The sequence below is a fragment of the Arvicanthis niloticus genome, chromosome 6 (assembly GCF_011762505.2).
Source record: "Arvicanthis niloticus isolate mArvNil1 chromosome 6, mArvNil1.pat.X, whole genome shotgun sequence".
In the NCBI taxonomy this organism is placed as follows: domain Eukaryota; kingdom Metazoa; phylum Chordata; class Mammalia; order Rodentia; family Muridae; genus Arvicanthis; species Arvicanthis niloticus.
The window spans coordinates 44,010,931-44,029,793 of NC_047663.1; the positions used below are offsets into that span (position 1 = coordinate 44,010,931).

Here is an 18,863-nt window from a genome sequence, read left to right on the forward strand (position 1 = left end):
GAAAGTGTGCACTGTCAGCTCCCACCCAGAGGCCAGGGTGCGGGGACATCTTCAGAACCCAAGACGCAATACCCACACAGTAGTTCCTAGTTGCCCCTTCAGGACCGGCTAACAAACCACTTCCCTGTCCCTCTCAGGGTCTGTCTATCTCTGGCTTGTATGCCAATAGGCATGGCACTGCGCCCCAGCCCGCTGGGCATAGGCTTCGGTCCCCTGGCCAGCCTCACCCGCCGCTCCAGCTGCCTCCGGCTCTGCTGCTCCACCTCCATCTTATCCTCCAGCTCCTGCTGGAGCCGCTTCTTGGTGAAGTCCACCTCCCGAACAGCTCGCTCATACTTCAGCCTCCACTCTCCCCCTGCAGGGTGGGGGCAGACAGCTCCTGAGTTGTTGAGGGTCCCCAGGAAGGGACAGGGGAGACAGCCAGAAGGATGTAGGAGTGCTTCTGGAACAGTGGCTAGAAGGAACCACTACAAGGGGGAAACTCTAGAGAGGGTGACAGGGGCACCTATGCGATCTTCTCCCTGGAGGCCTCCAGGACCATGGCCCTTGTCACTACCACAGCCATTCAACCCGTTTGTTTTCAGCACCTTGACGTCTCGGTTTTGAGGTCTTTGTCTGGTTGGCTTTTGAGACAAGATCACATGTACCCCAGGCCACCCTTGAGTTTATTATGAGTTGGTGACCTTAACCTCGGTCAGCTGGGATTACAAGCATGTGCCACCATGCCTGACTTCAGCAACTCTACCCTCTCATCTATTTACTTTATTTTAGTATTAAAACAGCTCAGAGAAGGGGAGACAAGGCTAGACAGGGTGTGTGATTACCCAGGGATGGGCAGACACCAGGGTGTGCCATTCAGGCCCTCACCTCCCTCCTCCACTGCACACTCACCTGCATCATCATCATCCACTTCCCCGTTGATCTCGGCCGCCCGAATGAGCCGGGCCTCCATCACTTCCATCTCCATCACTTCCATCTGCTTCTTCAGTGCATCATACTGGGTCTGAAGGAAACAGCCTGTCAGCCTCACCAGTCCTCCCCCGGCTTGTCTACCCAACATCCTAAACCTGGGCTTACCCCAGGTAGAGAGAGATGCCGAGCTTTGGGAGGGGAAGCAGAGCGTGGTGGTCGCTAGCCTGCGGGTCTTCACCCACTCTTACCTGTAGCTCTTTCATCTCCTTCTCGGTCCGGAGCCTCTCGGCTGTCTCTGCATCCAGCAGCTGGGAGGCGGACTCTCCTGTGTTGCGTTCATCAGTCAGCTCCGATGTCAGTTCTGAGATCTGGGGTTGGGGGAGGGGGGTCACTGGTTGAAGTGACTGCTTCACTCAGTCAGAAACTTGGGCTCGTGGACCAGGGCAGGGCACTTTGGGATAGTGGGACAGCCTGTCTGGTGACTGGACTCACTCACCCGGGTCTCCAGCCGATCACTGTTGAGCCGGAGCTCGTTCCTCTCCTTCTCCACCTTCTCAAGCTTGCTGCGCAGCTGCTGGATCTCCTCCTGTGGGGACCAAATGAGATGCCGTGAGGGGCGAAGACCCCAGGTCTGTCCCTGAGGACACAAAGGGGAGGCACGTCCACAACAGGAGACCCTCCCAGGACTCCTGAGCCTAGACCCTTCTCCATAAGCAGGGGATGCCTGTAATTTTATCCTAAGAAGCTACCTAGGGCCCAGACAACACTCCAGAGGGACATATGCTTGTTGGGCATAGTTCAAAGACACCAGCTCTTCCAACTGATCCTAAGAGCACCTTAGTCCGAGACAGACCAGCAAGACCCCTGCGTATACATGGAGTCCCTCCCGAGAACCCAGCTGGCCCTGGAGGTCACGCACGTCTTTGTTTCGGATCTGCTCTTCTGACAGCTGAACTTGGATGAGGGGCCGCACAGTGGTGAAGAGCTTCCACCAGGGCCAGTCCTTCACCCCCTTGTTCTTCTTGATGTTCTTCTGCACACAGCGAATGGCCAGGTCCTGGATCTGCAGTTGAGTTTGCCACATGATGGACTTTCAGTTCTCCTGGCCAAGCCAGTTCCCACCACCCACACAACCCCTGGGTCGGCTCCCTAGGACCCTTGACCCAGAACCAGACAGACCCTTTTCATGCCCACCTTGGCTCCCACACTCCCTCACCCCTCTGAGGGTGGGTGGGCCCAGCCGGGAGCGGTGCACAGGGTCCTCACGTCCCACTGTCATTAGGAATAATTTCATCTGCTTTATTTGCTGCCTGATTATTTCCAGCACCCCGGCCTAGCTGTGCTATAAAACCTAATCTTGCTGAAACACAAGAGGCGGCAGTGCTGGCTGTTTTATGGACTTGCTAATAAGAAAAGGAGTCGCTGACACAGCTCCTTAATCTTCATAGAGCAGCCCATGAACCAGAGCCCACCTTTGCCTGGGCCCTGCTTCCCCCACACTTCCACAACACAGTACCCTGGCTGGGGCACATGCCCACACTGCTTGGCACTCAAGCACGCTGCCCACTCTGGCCCAGGCACGGTGCTCTGGGGAGGTTCCCACCTCCTTCTCAGATGATGATAACTGCTTGGCCTCCCTGGCATGTATCCTGCATGCCCTCCCACAGGTACTCTGCCATTTAGGCTGGGGTGTCCCTAGAGCAGCACCTTTCTTTTCTTGAAGTGCTGGCGGGCAAGGTAGCCCCTGCAGGCCGCTTGGAACAGGGTCAGGTGCCTGCTGGTTTGCTCGTCTCGTTGCTCTTCCAAACGTGCCAACGTGCCTGCCCGGAAGAACACCTGTTGGGGAAGCAGTCTGGTAAAAGCTGGAGACTAGGCTGGGGCAGCAAAGAGACAAGATGAGGTGCCAGGGGGAGAGGCAGCTGGCACAGGGAACCAGCAGCCTAGGGAGTGTGGACCCTGGTTCAAGAACAGCCTGAAAATCCACTTGCCCAAGAGAGGAAGGGAGGTGCTCTGGCAGGGCTGCTGGGGAAGGGCCAGACCCAGGAGGAAGGCTAACTTCAAAGAGAGATGCCCACAGCACATAGAGAGAAGATACCAGGCACAGGAACAGGAAGCCCTCACTGGCCAAACAAGGAGGGGTGGCCCTTCAGGTGTATCTGCGATCCTGTTACTGTGCTGGGTGGCATGGCAGGAGCCAGGGCCAAAAAGCAGCTCCAGCTGCCTGGCATCAGGTGAAGAGTGAGGTTGTGTGTCTGGGTGTGAGAGAAAGGTCTGAGATCTGCATGTGGGGGAAAGACAAGGATGGGGGTGGGGCTTCTGCCAGTCCACCCTGCTGCTCTGCTTCATTCCAGCCTCCTCTTTCATGTCACTGCCCCACCCCTACCCCCAGGTTTCACACTCTCATGAAGAAGCTGGTGAGGTGGGTGTGAATGGGCTCTAGCAAGGGACCTGTCCTACAGGTTTGGGGGCTGGAAGACAGATGTGCAGGGAACCTGCAGGGACCTACACCCAGCTATTCCTCTCTCGATCTCCTCTCTGCTGCCCTGAGCAAAAGGCCTTAAAGTGGAGCAGCGGTGGTGGTGAAGGGGCACTAAGTATATGCCCACTCTCACGTGGGACAGAGCACAAGAGAATCTTTCTCTTAGGGCCAATGAGATGGCTAAGCTGCCACGCTTGACAACCTAGGCTGATCCCCAAGACCCACACGGTAGGAGAGAACTGACTTTCTCAAGTTATCCTGACCACCACATATGTACTGTGGCATGCACACATCCATAAACAAACAAAACAAACAAGTAAATAAATGATAAATAAATATAATTTACCTTTAAAAAGAAAGACAGGCTGGAAAAGTGGCTCAGCAGTTGAGAGAACTACCTGCTCTTCAGGAAGACCTGACTTTGGTTCGAAGCACCCATCTCAGGTGGCTCACAATTACTTTTTAACTCTAGTTCCAGGGAATCTGATGCCCTCTTCTGATCTCTGTGTGAACCTTCATACACATGGCATACATACACATGCATATGTGCACATAAAAGCAATAAATCTTAGAAAGAAAGAGAGAGTGAAAGAGAGAAAGAGAGAAAGAGAGAAAGAGAAAGAGTGAAAGAGAGAAAGAGAGAAAGAAGAATTCCCTTTTGTTGGCCAGTGTTGGGAAATGAAGAACCAGGTAATATAAAGTTCTTATAGGGGGAGGATCCCAGAGTCCCCTTCAGGGAAGAAGGGAGAGAGCCTAAACCTGGTCAGAACACCTGGTGACCTCACAGAAGCCTCATCCTCTGAGACCAGCTCTGTTCTTGTGATACTGTCCCAGTGGGATTCCATATGCATCTTAAGTCTTACTCATACATCAGTTCCCAGTACTATATATGCAAGCCTCTGAGGGGAAGGATGGCCAGTTTGCTCCTAGTCAAGCAAATATGGTTGGGTAGCACACAGGGAAAAGGAGTGTGGACACAGAGAGCCAGAATGGCTCAGAAACACACTGAGAAATAATTCTCTAAAGACTACAGATGCCAGCCTTAAATCTCTTCAAAGGCTGTGGAGTTAAGGGTCCTTTTTGAGGGGAGTTAAGGAGATGGCTCACCCTGTAAAATGCCTGTTATAGAAGCAAAATGACCTGAGTTTAGGCACCCAGAACCCAAATAAAAGTCAGGTATGGTAACATTTGTGTGTAACCCTAGTCCTGGGGACTGGGTAGGGCACAGAGAGAGGACGGTCCTGGAGTATGCTGGCTGTTCTGTCTAGTTAGTCACTGAATTCCCAACTCAGTAAGAGACCTTGTTTCAAAAAACTCAAGACTGACAGGGCTGAGGAGGTGACTCAGTGAATTGTCATCGGCCACCAAACCCGAGCACCTGAGCTAGATCCACAGTGCTCATATGGTAGAAAGAAGAATGCACTTCTACAAGCTGCCCTCTAACTCAAGGATGCCCATCCTCCAACTCTCTCTAAATAAATACATGTAACAAAGATAATAATAATAAATAAGGTGGAGAACCAGGGAGAAAGACACCAGATTCAACCCCTGACCTCTATTCAATAGCACCCACTACAAGCACATACGCATGAATGCACATTTACACACAGAGAAAAAAAGTTAGGGAGAGACTCTTGGCATCTCCTTCCTTGAGTACCGTTTAATGCAGATTTTACAGTATTAGGAGGCTCTTAGACTCCCAAAGTCTTAGCCTGACCTCTCAGGGACCAGTGGCCTCTAATGAAGCCACCCCACTGAAGCATTATGACAGACACTCAGTCCTTGATCACCAGCCAGTGCTAGGTGCAGCCTGCAAAGCTAAAGCTTCTTGTCTCAAAGCAAACACCTGGCCTAGCCCCCTTTTCCCTTGAGTACCAGTAGGCCCCTGTGGCTCACCTGCCTCAGCTTGGTACCCAGAAGGACTCAGGACAGCTGAAGATCTAAGATGTAGCCAGAAGAAGAGCAACCTGTGCAGGCCTGTTCCTGCCTGAGATGTGTCTGGGAAACTGGGAACTGGCTTGGAGGAGTGCCACTCCCAGTACCAGCCTGCAGTGGTCCAGCCGGCTAGAGGGGTAGGAGCTCACAGAAAAACCTGGGTGTGAGCTAATCTGAGAGGTGCTGCATAGCTGAAGGAATGATTTTTGACTGCAGGAAGCCCAGCTGGCAGTCTCTGGGGTGTGTGTGTGTGTGTGTGTGTGTGTGTGTCTGTCTGTCTGTCTGTGTGTGTCTGTGTATCTGTGTTTGTGTCTATGTGTATGAGTTTGTGTATATCTGTCTCTCTGTGTGTGTCAATGTGTGTATATGAGTGTGTTTGTGTGGTGTGTGAATGTGTGTGTATGTGTCTCTGTGCATCTCTCTCCCCCCACCCTGTGTGTGTATCTGTGTATGTATGTAGTGGAGGATGAGCAGAGAGAAAGGAAGGGAGCCAGATGTCATAGACAAAGCAGAGACCAGAGCAGATAAATAACACCAAACAAACACAGAATATGGAGAGAAAGGAAAAACAGGAGCAGAAAGCAACAAACAGGGCAGAAAGGACTTAGAAGACTCAACGGAGAAGAGAGAGCCAAGGACACCAGGCACTGAGATGAGAAGACACAGTGAGTCAGGAAACACTGACAGAGGACAGACAACAAGGAACATGTGTGCCTTTCCCTCCACCTCACACTGTAAGAGGCCCTGTGACCAGGGAGCCTTTCCTCTCTGCTGACAGAAGAACACTGTATCAGTGACTCTCTCTCTGCTGCCCCTGCCCTTGCTCCTCGCCAGTCCCCAGAGCACATTCAAGAATGCTTCCTATCTGAGCTTTCCAGCCAGGGGAGAGGTGGGCAGGGCTCTCTGCTGTAGGGGGATTGCTCAGCTGGCCTTCGTGTGAGCCCAAGGTCAGGAGAGCCTGCTTTTTATACTACACATTCCATTTAGATGAGGAATGTGGCCTGTGGGCAGGTAGTGGCCCAGCTCACCGTGTCCTTGCTTGCTCTTATAGACCCTGGAAACATTCTGGAACAGTCTTCTTACTGCCTCTGGCCTTCCCAGTCCCCTCCCTTCAAATCCAGCCCTTCTGCTTCCCACTCCCCAAATGGGCCTCGGGCCAAGCTCAGAGCCATGTCCAACAGAGGTTTCACAGTCCTGAATCAGCTATCTTGGCAAGAAAGTGGTTTGCTGAAACTGGAATATCTACACCCTGGCTTCTGGCTGAAGAAAAGGTAGTTCCTGAGTGGCCAATGAGGAGCTGGGGAGCAAGACTCAGAAGGGACACAGGGAGATTTCAAGGTCTGACAAAGCAGCAGAATGGAATGGAGGCCCAGCCATCTGCCTAGGGCCACCAGGGAGCAAACACCTGGCTGCCCACATGTGGGCGACTTACCCGACTCAGGCCCATGCAGCAGCTGCTCTTTTCCAGGTCCAGAGACTCCAGCAGCTCCTCCACAGCCTGAGGAGAGAAGGTTGTCATGAGGTCTGGACAGGCTCTACCATCTCCATTTACATAGCACCCCCATCCATTATGCACCCCGCCCAGGTCCTTCCTAGAAAGCCATCATTTCTTTCACAAGCCCCTCAGGTAGGTTTCCATGGTGCTACTACTTACTATGTCCACTCTGGAGACCAGAGGTGACTGGAAGAGGAACAAACTGTGTTGCTGGAGAGCAGGCGAATGGGAGGCAAGACAAGGAAAGTACATCAAAATAAAAGGCATGGAAGCCAGTCCAGAATGGTGACTGAAGGGCCCCAGAGCAGTGCAGAATTTAACTGCTGCATAGAAAAGGGCATCTGGGCAGTGCTGCCAACTAAGCAAATGCCGGGGTCACAAGATGAGAGAGTATATGTTGCAAGAGTGAGGGGCGGGGATTTAAGTGCCACAAGAGAAGTCAGCAGCCATGCCTGGGAACTCACTCAGTTCTCTCAGGAAGGGACAGAGTCTGAGTTGAAGAGGTCACTCACCAAGGCATGGGATGTATGAAGAAGAACAGGTTTGAGAGGCAAGAGAAAGAGAGGTCTGAGGGTGCTCAATCTTGCATAAGAGCAGTGAGATAGTGTGGGCCTGGAGTGCAGGAGAGAGGTCTGGCAGCGACTGATCAGAGACATATGTGGTAAGAGAAGTGATGGGCGTGGATGACGGCGCTGTCCAGGAAGAGGGGGCGGGATTAACAGTAGAGCCAAGATGGTGTACTGGGGGATGAGGGCTTTGTTGAAGTGCTGAGTGTTAGCAGAAGTCTCCAGGGGGAGAACGTGAACTGGTGAGCTAGGCACGGGGTGGAGAAGGTGAGCAGGAAACGTCTCAAAATGACAGAGCTGCCAGTAAAGTCAGGAACCCAAGGAACAGCCAGGCAGGTGCCCTGCACTTTTACTTCAAGCACTTGGGAGCTGGAGGCAGATGAAGCTCTGAGTTCTAGGGTAGCCTGGTCTATGGTTAAGAGCACTGACTGCTCTTCAGAGGTCCTGAGTTCAATTCCCAGCAACCACATGGTGGCTCACAGCCGACTATAATGAGATCTGGTGTCCTATTCTGGCCTGCAGGTATACATGTAGGCAGAATGTTATATACACAATAAATAAATCTTTAAAAAAAAAAAAAGAAAGAAAGAAAGAAAGAAAGAAAGAAAGAAAGAAAAGGGACTGAAGAGGTGGCTCAGCGGCTAAGAGCACTGGTTACTTTTCCAGAGAACCTGGGTTCCATTCCCAGCACCCACATGGTGGCCCATAATCATCTGTAACTCCAGTACCAGGGGATCAGATGCCCTCTTCTGGCCTCCATGGGCAGAAGCATGCAAGTAGTACACTACATACATGTAGGCAAAACACTTAAAGCACATAAAAATAAATGAATGTTTTGTTTTTAATTCAAGGAACGGAGAATAGAAAAGTGTCCAGTGGCTCTAGCAACATGGACGTAATGGGGAGAGCATCCCCAGGACACCAGAGAGGAGAACAGGCCGATGAGGCAGCAGAGCAGGAGCTCAGGAGAGAAGACTTGATGGCCTCAGGCTAGAGAGCTGAGAGAGTCAGCTCAGGAGCTGAACACAAGGCCTTTCAGGGTGAGGCTGCTACGTCTGTGGCTGATATCTCTGGAACTATTCTCATAGACAAAAGAGCCAAGAGAGGTTGACGATCAAGACAGAAATGGTCATCCCTGATGGAATGGATTCTAAGCTGCAGAGGAAAGAACTGCACAAAAAAAAAAGTCCCACCTCCACCCTGTCTCCACCAAAGCAGGACAGGGGACAGGAAGGAGGAGGAAGATGAAGAGAAGCATAAAGATGTAGAAGCTGGACCCTTGATGTCAGAGTCAAGGTGGTCTGCTGGGAAGATGATGTGGGAAGGCAAGGTAGGGGAAGATGTGGGGAGAAAGGCGAACGGTAGAGCAGGCATGGAGCTTGGTGCTAAAGCCATATAAGGAAGGGCACCGAAGTCTCACTAGGCTGTGCCAAGGGCCCACTAAAGTTGAAGATCACAAGCCTGTAGGGATTTAAGTCTACAGAGTTGCACGATTTCTTTCCCTGGCCCTTGGGAGTCTAACACGAAGGGCACAGCCACCCGAGGGCTGGCCCTTCAGAGCAGGGCTGAGAGAGAGCTATGGGAGCTCAGGAGAGCCGAGCAAGGTAGAGGCTAAGTGATGGGTGGGCTAGGCTCGGTGTCGAGGCTGAGCAGAAATAATGTCTCTTTTTCTTCTTCTCCACCCCCCCCCTTTTTTTTTTGAAACAGGGTTTCTCTGTGCAGCCCTAGCTATCCTGGAACTCACTAAGTAGACCAGGCTGGCCCTAATTCAGAGATCCACCTGCCTCTGCCTCCGACTGCTGGGATTAAAGGCATGCACCACCACTGCCTGGCTAGTAAACTTTTAAAAATAGTCATGGAACAGAGAATAGATTTGGTCTAGACTGGAAAGGTCTTGCTGAGTCCAACAGCAGATGTCTTGAGCAGGGGACACCTACAAGTTGGATGCCATGATTGGAGAAGTTCATGTAGAAAGGGCAGTCTGGGAAGGACAGCATTTCCAGGGAGACAGGTACAGTCTGTAGCTAAGAGAGGAGCTAGGATGAAGTCAGGGCCTGTGTGAGGAGGTGAGGAACACTGACAGACCCAAGACTGCACACATCTTTGAGGCTTTCAAGAGTGTATGTCTGTGAGTCAGGGCATGGGTGGAATGTGAAGGGACAGCCTAGGCAATGCCATGGGCTCTCCTTCCCCAGGCTTTGTGCCCTCCCTTCGGGAAGCCTCCTGAGGACTGAGGTGCTTTCAGAGCCAAGTCGGAAGCATGAGGCTGGTATACAAGGAAGGAGCCTATTGGCTGCCTGAGAAGTTGCCTCTGGAGGACAAGGGGGCAGGGTAAAGTGGTAAAGACACCCCTTCTTTCAGGGTGAATTTATTGTTCTTGATTGTAAGAGGCTCACAGACCCATATGCTCCTGGCACCAAAGTAGACTTGCCATCTCAGCCTCCTCCTAGGAAAATGAAAGCCGAGGCCAAGGGACCCAGGTGCCATCAGTGGGATACTCAAAACACAAACCCTACTCATCTAGTTGGGAGGCTCTGGCATGTTTACTCAGTCTGACTGTCTAGCTTCCTAAGACACAGACACCCAAGTCTTTGGCCTTCAACAACAATGGCTTCTCTCCAATTCCTGCAGCCATCCTGTTGTGTCTGTCCTAGCCATGGTTGGCTGGAACTCGGTAATCTTGAGCAAAGAACCAGCCTGCAATGTCTAGGAAAGATGGGCTCTGCACGAGTGAGGGGGACTGCAAAGATCCTGGAGATGCAAACCTACCCGCTTCTCATCCACCACAATGTAGTTACGTCCATGTTTCTTGGTCAGGTGTGGGGCCAGGACATCAAAGCGCCGGCGGAATTCAGAAAACACCATGTGGTCTGGGTAACCTGGAGAGAGAACCAGAACCAGATCATCAATACCTAGCTTGATTGGGCTGGCAGGGTGGGGAGGTGAAGGGGGTGGGATAGTGGTGGTTGTGGACAGGAAAGGCCCAGAAAGGACAGACCCTCAGATCTACAACAGGATATGAAGGCTTCAGCTCAGGGTAGAGCATGGCTGTAGCTCCAGGTTTCATTCCCAACACTGTAAATGCGCGTGCGCGCGCGCGCGCGCACACACACACACACACACACATTCTCTCTCTCTCTCTCTCTCTCTCTCTCTCTCTCTGTGTGTGTGTGTCAAAGTCACATGGTTGTAGGTAGCTGGGTGTGGATCCCCAGGCCAGCCCCCACATTTTTCAACTACCATCTGATGTCCTACTGTTTTTCCTTATTAAGGCTGCAGGGCTTCAAAGCTTCCTTCAGTCTCTGTATTATCAAAGAGTCCTGAACTTGAAAGGGTAGACAGTATCCTAGAGAGGTCACTCAGGCCTCCCAGCCATCCCCAAATCAGCTAGCTGTCCTCCGTGATCTTCACTTGGAGGGCTTCCTGAGTGGGGGCTCCTTCTCTATCATGAGCTGAAGTCTCACTCCAGGCCCATCTTCACCTTTAAACAGGGCCCTGGACCTTATTCCACATGGCAGTCACAGAGACCAAGCCAGAAAATATGAAGTAAGCATGGCTTAGCGTGTAAACTCTCAGTGAAATGGGACATCCCTGTCTCTTGTCTCCTGAAGCAGGATTATGGAAGGGCTCCCTCCCTGCCCCACTCTGACCTTGAGTTTAAAGCTAAATGACAAAAATAAACAACAAAAATAACCCTGAAATTCTCTTCCCCTTAAGTGTCTGGGTTTGAGGTCAAGTGAAGGATAAGATGGCTCCTGGCTCAGAACGAGGTCAGGAGAGAGGCTAGCAGAAGTAGACTCCAATTATACTGACTTCACCAGGGCCCACAGCAGAGGGCCAAAACTCCAGAGTTTCAAACCAGAAAGGGATTCCCAAGTGGATCTGCTTCAGCTTTCAGTCATGGAAACTGAGGCCTGAGATTGGAGCCACTGGGTTGCCCAAGGTCACCAAGGCTGCTGCTGCTGGCGGCAGACCAGAAGTGGAGTTCACACCTGGGCTGCTGACAGCCAGCTGGGGGCTTGCTCTGGCCAGCCAGCTCTGGGAAACCCTCCAACTGGGACATGAGGCTGATGCATGTGCCTGATAATTGAAACAGGAGGCGGGGGCCGCCGAGGGGCCGAGACAAAGTGAGCTATTGATTGTATCTGAATTGCAATTAAATTGATGGGCCAGGATAGCAGGTCTGGACGCCTGGCATCTTAATTAATCATCAGTGCTATCGATGGTGGCTAGGGGCCGGGGGAGGGGGAGGCCGCTACTGTTGGCCTCATCGATCTGCTTGTTTGAGTAAAGCACATTGATTTTGGTTCAGAGCGGTAACAATCTGGTTTTGAAATAATAAACACCAACTCCATATCAAGACGTGGGGACAGATCGATGGTTTATTTAGAACAGGGTAGGGAGCCTGTTTCCTGGCTTTCACTGCTGAGGAAAAGTGAGGATGCTTGTGGGACACCGGGAGGGACCTGTCTGTGAGTGGATGGGGCCGGCCTGAGCTTCTAGGTGATGGGGAGGGAACAAAGAGCAGAAACCTGGCAATTCCTAATTTCTCTGAGAGAGGCCAGACAAGCGAATCTGCCTGGCTGGAATCCAGCTCTGCCATGGGGTGACCCTGGGCACGCTCCTGAGCCTCTCTGAGCCTTGTCTCTTTACTTAGGGATGATAGCAGTTACTGCTTCATGGGGCTGCTGTGAATTACTGCGTGGAAGAGCTGGGCAGAGCACCTGGCGAGCCATAAATACTGTACGGATGGCAACTGCTACTACTGCCGTCCTTGTACCACCCCCCTCCCCTGAGCTGGGTCCATTAAAAGGGTCTTTTTGACCTTTCTTGGGAATTTTAAGTACTTCCAAGAGATTTAGCACCTGTTTCCCCTTGGGCAGGTGGAGCTGAAAGGCCACTGAGTCTTCTTATCTGCTGCTACCAGCAGAGCTGACCTCCTGCCCACACTGGGGATGGTAGGCAAGAGGAGCCGAAAGAGCAAATGATTGTGTGTGCGTGCATGCATGCCTCTGTGTGTGTGTGTGTGTGTGTGTGTGTGTGTGTGTGTGTGTGTGTGTAGGACTAGGATGAGCAAGGGAGAGGAGTCCCACAGTAGAAAGTAATAAAGCCACAGGTTGGGCTGGGAATAGTAAGAAGAACCTTCAGAAGGAAGGAAACCTCAAGCCAGCCCCTAGAGTGGACAGCAGCAGGGCAGGATGGGGCTAGCTCTGGGAAAGAGCTCCAGGGCTTGGTTGTGAGGGAAGATGTCTCACCTTGGCGGTACATGCGCATTGCATCAAGCAGGCGGGATCCCCGAAGCTGGGCACGGAGCAGGGACACATCCAGCTGTAGCAGCCCAGCCTCACAGGGGTCTCCTGGGGGCAGGTCCAGCTCGCTGCTGCTGCTAACTCGGCGGGAAGAAGCAGATCGGGGCTCCCCAGGCCAGCCCTCGGCCACAGGAAGGAAGCAGTGCACGAAGTGCATCTTGGACCTCTTGATGGTATCAATGAGAGCATCCTGTCAAGGGGAAGGGACCACCTTCAATGCTCTGTCATCTGGTACCTCCACTCCTCATGGGAGAGCAGCTGGTCTGCCACCTGCTAGGACATTGTTAAGCGCAGACATCTCTGCCCTCCTCAGGCCTGGCTGACCAGTCATAGCCAGTCATAGCAACCCCATTAGCAGTGATCAAAGCAGGTGGATCTGAGTGGGCACTGATACCATGGGTATGTTGACTGCCCAAATTGCCAGAAGTAAGGGACCCGGACCTTGCTGGACACTTACCACTTGCAGCTTAATCTGTATGCACAGTGACTTCTTCTTGACAGCTGCCATGCCTGTGGTAAAGGTTTTCCTCATGCTAGTTGCTCGGCGCAAGGCCAGCTGGGAACCACCTTCCAGGCCTGCAATTGAGCCTGAGAGCACTGTGGCACTGCCTGCCCGGCCCAGAAACAGGTTGCTGATGATCTTTCTGCAGGAGGCAAACCCAGAAAAGGAGTTACAATGTGGGGGGCAATAGAGGCTACCGTTCCCCTCACCTCAGCTCCTTAGGAACTCCCCTACACACACACACACACACACACACACACACACACACACACACACCAATACGGCTGTGGCCAGAGGCTTGGACCATCTTTACTGGGGCAGTATGTCCCATATCCTACAGCAAAACCAGAAGAAGAGAAAACCCAAGATAGACAGAGGCCATGCAGGAGAGTGGGCAGCAGAAGAATCCACTCCTTCCTCACTGGTGAGGGGAGATGTTTCTGATGTACAGCTCAGCACGCCATATAATCAGTCTCCATACATCCTCTTGTCCATTACCTCTCTTGTGTAGGGCACGGATGTTGTTTTCACTGCTAACTGCCTGGCACCTACAAGTCCCTGTCTACAGAGGGAGGAGTTAACAATCTACGATATAAATGAATGAATGGCAGGGCTTATGTGACTTCTGGGTTTTAAATGCCGTTGTTTGTTTGTTTGTTTGTTTGTTTGTTGTTTTGTTGTTTGTTTGATTTTGTTTTTCAAAACAGGGTTTCTCTGTGCAGCCTTAGCTGTCTTGGAACTCACTCTGTGGACAAGGCTGGCCTCAAACTCAGAGATCCAGCTGCCTCTGCCTCCCGAGTGCTGAGGTTAAAGGAATGTTCCACCACCACCCATTGATTTCTGGGTTTTAAAATATTTTTTTTTTTTTGTTTCTGAATTTTGTTGAGAGGTCTGAAAAGATGGCTTACCAGCTCCAAGTGCTGACTGCTCTAGTGTGGCTTACATATCTGTAACTCTCACTCCTGGGGATCTGATGCCCTCTTCTGGCCTCTATGGGCACTGCACTCGTGTACCCATCCCCCTCCCCGCATACATAATTAAAAAAAAATAAAATCTAAAAATGTAGCCAAGGATGACTGATCTTGAACTTCTGACACCCCTACTACTAATTTCTGAGTCTTGAGGTTCTAGGTGTGTGTCACCAAGTTTGCTGACTGTGTTGTTTCTGCTTTCTCTGAAGAGTGAGAGACCCGTCCACACTGAAAACTATAGGTCCCCATCTCTATTTCTGTAGGCTATTCCTGTGTCCTGAAGGAAGCCCTGTGGCCTTGACTGTTGTTTCAGGGATCAGAAGCTTATCTGCCTTGCTAGTGATGGGTCGGTGACGTATCACCAGAGGAAGGCAGCCCAGGGTCGGGATATGAGATGGCCTTACTTCTGGGAGTCCTGCAGAAGCCGGGGTGCATTCTGGGTGGCTGGGTTCTGCTTGGTGTAGTTCAGCCAGCCAGCCACGTTGTACTCCACCCAGTTGGTACCATGGCTGTGGCCCAGGAGAAAGTGCCGTGGTTTGCTACTGCGCAGAAGAGGGCTCTGGCCTGAGGGTGCGTGAAGCAAAGTTCTGACTGTCAGGATCCAGACAGACATAGGTAGAGAGTCCACCCGGCTTTTCCAAAGCAGAAGGGCTGTCCTCCAGGCACCACCTACCTTTTTTGTCACCTTCCTGGGGGCCATAATAGGAGAAAAGACGATCGAGGAGGGCATCCTCCGTTGCACCTGGCACCAGTGCCTCCTCTTCCAGGAGCCAGAGTAGTCCTCTTGCCTCGTCGGCATGGGCCAGCGAGCGAACCTATGCTCAAGGAGAAAGATCCAGCTTTGCTGCGTGGAGCGGTGCGAAAGTATCCGTCCCCTCCCAACCACACAGTTAACAGCTATAGTCACACGTGCTTGAATTTGAACGGTGTGGCGCTGGTTGCTCACCGCTGCCACCTTGTGGATGAGATGGGCATAGATGGGAAAAGAGCTGAGAAAGAATGCTAAGAATTCACCACAAGACTGTTGGGACTTGGGGTCCAAAGGTACCCAAGACTGAAGCTTCTTCTGATGTGCACCCATACTTAGAGCTTCTCCTCAATCTTTATCCCCTCAGAGGGCATGGGAGCGAGGTCAGCTCCCATACTGCCCTCACTCCCTGGGGGATTCACTGCGATGAAGTCTGTAAGTCTGCGCACAGCCAACGCTCAAAGAAGGCCTTTCTCTGCTTATTTATTTTGAAATAGGGTCTAACTTTGTGGGCCAGGGCGGCTTCAAACTCACAGAGATCGATGTGACTGTGCCTCCAGAGTGTTGGGATTAAAGGCATGTGCCACCACACCGGCTTCAAAGAAGGCTCTTTACAAATGATGGCTGTCGGGCTAACACTGGTCCCCGCGGGGAGAATCCAGAGAGTGCCCAGATCACTGCTGGCCACAAACACAAGGACTAAACCCCTGAGGCAGGTGACTCTTTAGAGGTAGTAGCCCGAAGAAGCAGAGTGGCTAAAAGCAGGATGTGTCCCTATCGGAAGGGAATGATGGCCATTCAAGCAGACTACTGACCTGGAAGAGCCTGCAAGTAGTGGGTGTCGGCAAATAATCTCACTCTCTCTCTCTCTTTCTCCTTCCCTCTCTCTCCCTCTCCCTCTCATCCTCTTTCCCTTTCTCTCCCTCTTTCTCTCTCTCATTCTCTCTCCCTGTCCCCCTCCCTCATGTGTGTACATGTGTGCACATGCATGTGGAGGAGAGGTTAATGACAGGTATCTTTCTTCTTCATCTTGCCTCTACCTTATATATTGAGACAGGGTTTCTTGCTTGAACTTGCCAACTTGGCTAGTCTAGCTAGCCAGCTTCTCTAGGGATCTCCTGCCTCTGTCTCCTGGGTGAAATCCAATTTTCACGCTCACACAGCGAGAGCTTTGCCAAATGAGCTACTTGCCTAGCCTCTAAGCCTCTGGGTTTTTTTTTTTTTTCAAGAAAGGCTAGAATTCTTCTAATACCCCATGGAGACCAAGTAACCCAGGCCTATGGCCACATCTGGCCTGAAGGTGCCCTTCCTGTGTCTCTAGGTATCTCCCTTGTCTTCCTTAGGCAGGAAGAACTGCCCACACCCCATTCTTGCTTGGCTTTTGGGCCCCGCAGATAAGAAAAATAAGAAAATTGATCTCTTTGATCTAATGCCTATATCTTTTCCTCATAGAAGGGAGTGAGTATGATTCCCAGAAGGCCAAAGACCAGTGGGTGGTGATGTTATTCTAGTATCTGGAGATGAATAGCAGGAAGGAGTGAGACCCCTCCCCAGAACCATCAAACAGCAGAGACCTGAGAGGATGCCTGATTTACAGCCTAACACACGTCTGCCCCCTGCTGCTCAGGAGTCGTCAGGACAACTTCTTCACATCTGAAGATGCCAAAGGCTCTCCAGGGAGGCCACCACAGGAGCCCAGGAATTAGGAACTGGAAACTCCATCTTCCCTGGAGAATTGCCTGGCACTACAAGCATTTGTCCCCATGCCTGGGCTAGCCCAGCAGGGCCCGCTGTAGGCAAACAGGGAGAGCCAAAGCAGACCAAGAGCTCTGCGGCCCAGCAAAAATATCACTCTCCAAAAAATGTACAGGCTGTAAATCCTGGACTTGAAGACAATTACCAAACGCCAAGTTCTCATTAGGCCAGCCACAGCCTCAGGCGAAAAGATGCCCAAGATAAAAGGTGACAGGTTGTCCCCAATGCTGTGCAGTGAGGACTCACATACTCATCTTTGTCCCTACACTGTTTCTCTGTTTGAGGGTGGTGCTGCCTCCTCTCACAGGCCCTGAGAGACTGCACTGTCTTCCTCTTGTGACAATGGAGCGAAGGATTATAGCCTCTGGATTTGGGTCCTCACCCCACACCCCCAACCCACAGCAGCGGACACCAGTGCTTCGGTGGCAAGTACACCGAAGGCTCAGCCGAGCTTACGACAGGGTCTGTTTGGCTGGGACTCTGGAATATGTGTGCTACCCTCACGGGCAGGCTGAGAACCTGTAGCTGTGCGGTGCACACTGTGTGGTGTGATCCTTCCTCAGGACACAGTGGCAGCCCTGGTAGCAGCTCAGCTGGGAAGGCTCTACCACAGGCAAGTGAGTGGAAAGAGTCGAGGCTAGCCTATGCTACCCTAACATCCCTACCAGGGACTGGTGGGAAGCCTGGTCCACAGCAGCCACGGAGTCATCTGTGACTGGCTCCAAGTCATCAAACGCCAGTTCGATGTTGTCCTAGGAAAGAAGGTACAACGGTAATGTACAAGGGACCACAAAGCCTACAGGAGCGGGCCGTGCAGCCACAGGAGCGGGCTGTGCAGCCACAGGAGCGGGCCGTGCAGCCACAGGAGCGGGCTGTGCAGCCACAGGAGCGGGCCGTGTAGGCCCTTTAGGGTCAGCAAATGCATCTGCATGCAGGAGCGCCCCTAAACTATCCCAAAGGACAAACTGCTCACTACCTCCCAAGGTAGTACTACTCAGTGGTTTTTGCCAGCTAAGATTCTCATAATCTCTCTCCATACTAAACTGTAGTCATACTTGGCTGTTATGTACACCAGTTGATTAGGCACTGCAGAATAAGCCTCTCTTCATTTCAGCCAGTCATCTTAGAACCCATGCAGACAAAGTCACACCCCTCCCTCTGGGGTCTTTTCTTATCTAAGAAATATTATTTTCCACAGGAGGAGGAAATCTCAGATCCCACCCCCATCCCATATTGCTCTTCAGAGGGTTTCAATAGCTAGCCACCACCCAAGTCTTAGAGTCTAGGAGATCTGGGACAGGGGTCTGGGAGAAGAGGCTCCCAGGCCCACTGTGAGGCAGAAACTGCATTGTGGCGATTCACAGACTAAAAAGTGGGCCATAAAAGAGACCCCAAGAAGACCTCCCTGGGATTCTGAATATGCCTTCAGCTTCCTAAAGCACAGACTATTCACAAAGGAAGGGCACAGCTAAAGGCCAGGATGATTCTCCATCCATAAAACAGGGACAGCACGAATGAGGGGGATGGAGAACTGGGAGTCACTGACGCACATGTACAGAGGCCCCGCTCAGGTGGCGACTACCTACCTCCTTGTATCTCTCCAACTCCTGGAGGAAAGTGCGCTCATGGAAGAGCCTCTGCAGCCTGTCCTGGGCGTAGTTGTGGCACAGCTCCTCGAAGGAGGCTCCTCGGGCTGAGCCGCCCCATTCAGGGTTCTGGAAGCCGGGCGTATCCACGATCATCATGGAACAGAGTGAGTGCTGGCTGGACTTGAGAGCCCTTAGTGGGAAGAACCTGGCTCAGAGCTGGATGTGGCACTACCGCACAATGAGCCCCACTTCTCTGTCCTGGCATGTGGCCGGCCCCTTTCCCTGCCCAGGTACCCAGTGCCCCTGGCTTAGAAGGATAGCCAGTCCTCTCTTGGTAGAGGAAAACCCTGCCCAAACCACCACATAAACCTCAAACTTGCATTTACTAAAGCAGAAGTGGGGAGCCTCTGGGTTCCACTTGGTCCTTACCTGTTTACCAGGGAGATGAGGAGAGTGAAGAGCTCGCTGTAGAGGCCGGACGCCATGCCCTCTAAGCACTCCAGAGCACTCAGTTTGGTGCCTGGGGGACCAGAGGAGCAGATGTAGCTTTAGCTTGGGGCCACTCGACCTGCCCAGCAATGCTCTCTGCCCACTTAGTCAGC

The 18,863-nt window shown here is 52.1% G+C and overlaps 1 protein-coding gene across 17 annotated transcripts in view; it reads right to left on the reverse strand.

The window, feature by feature from the left end:
- The window catches only part of Myo18a (myosin XVIIIA), a 100,342-nt gene that overhangs the window by 22,164 nt on the left and 59,315 nt on the right, over positions 1-18,863 (reverse strand). For all 17 annotated transcript variants that reach the window (XM_076936257.1, XM_076936254.1, XM_076936256.1 and 14 more), the window contains 15 exons: positions 18,691-18,781; positions 18,259-18,451; positions 17,338-17,424; positions 14,843-14,984; positions 14,574-14,733; positions 13,154-13,340; positions 12,643-12,886; positions 10,157-10,266; positions 6,759-6,824; positions 2,620-2,748; positions 1,832-1,975; positions 1,409-1,498; positions 1,161-1,280; positions 892-1,003; positions 228-355 (listed from right to left, as the gene is read on the reverse strand). In XM_076936257.1, coding sequence (XP_076792372.1) covers positions 228-355; positions 892-1,003; positions 1,161-1,280; positions 1,409-1,498; positions 1,832-1,975; positions 2,620-2,748; positions 6,759-6,824; positions 10,157-10,266; positions 12,643-12,886; positions 13,154-13,340; positions 14,574-14,733; positions 14,843-14,984; positions 17,338-17,424; positions 18,259-18,451; positions 18,691-18,781 — 2,003 coding nt within the window. The remainder of the gene's footprint in view (positions 1-227; positions 356-891; positions 1,004-1,160; positions 1,281-1,408; positions 1,499-1,831; positions 1,976-2,619; positions 2,749-6,758; positions 6,825-10,156; positions 10,267-12,642; positions 12,887-13,153; positions 13,341-14,573; positions 14,734-14,842; positions 14,985-17,337; positions 17,425-18,258; positions 18,452-18,690; positions 18,782-18,863) is intronic.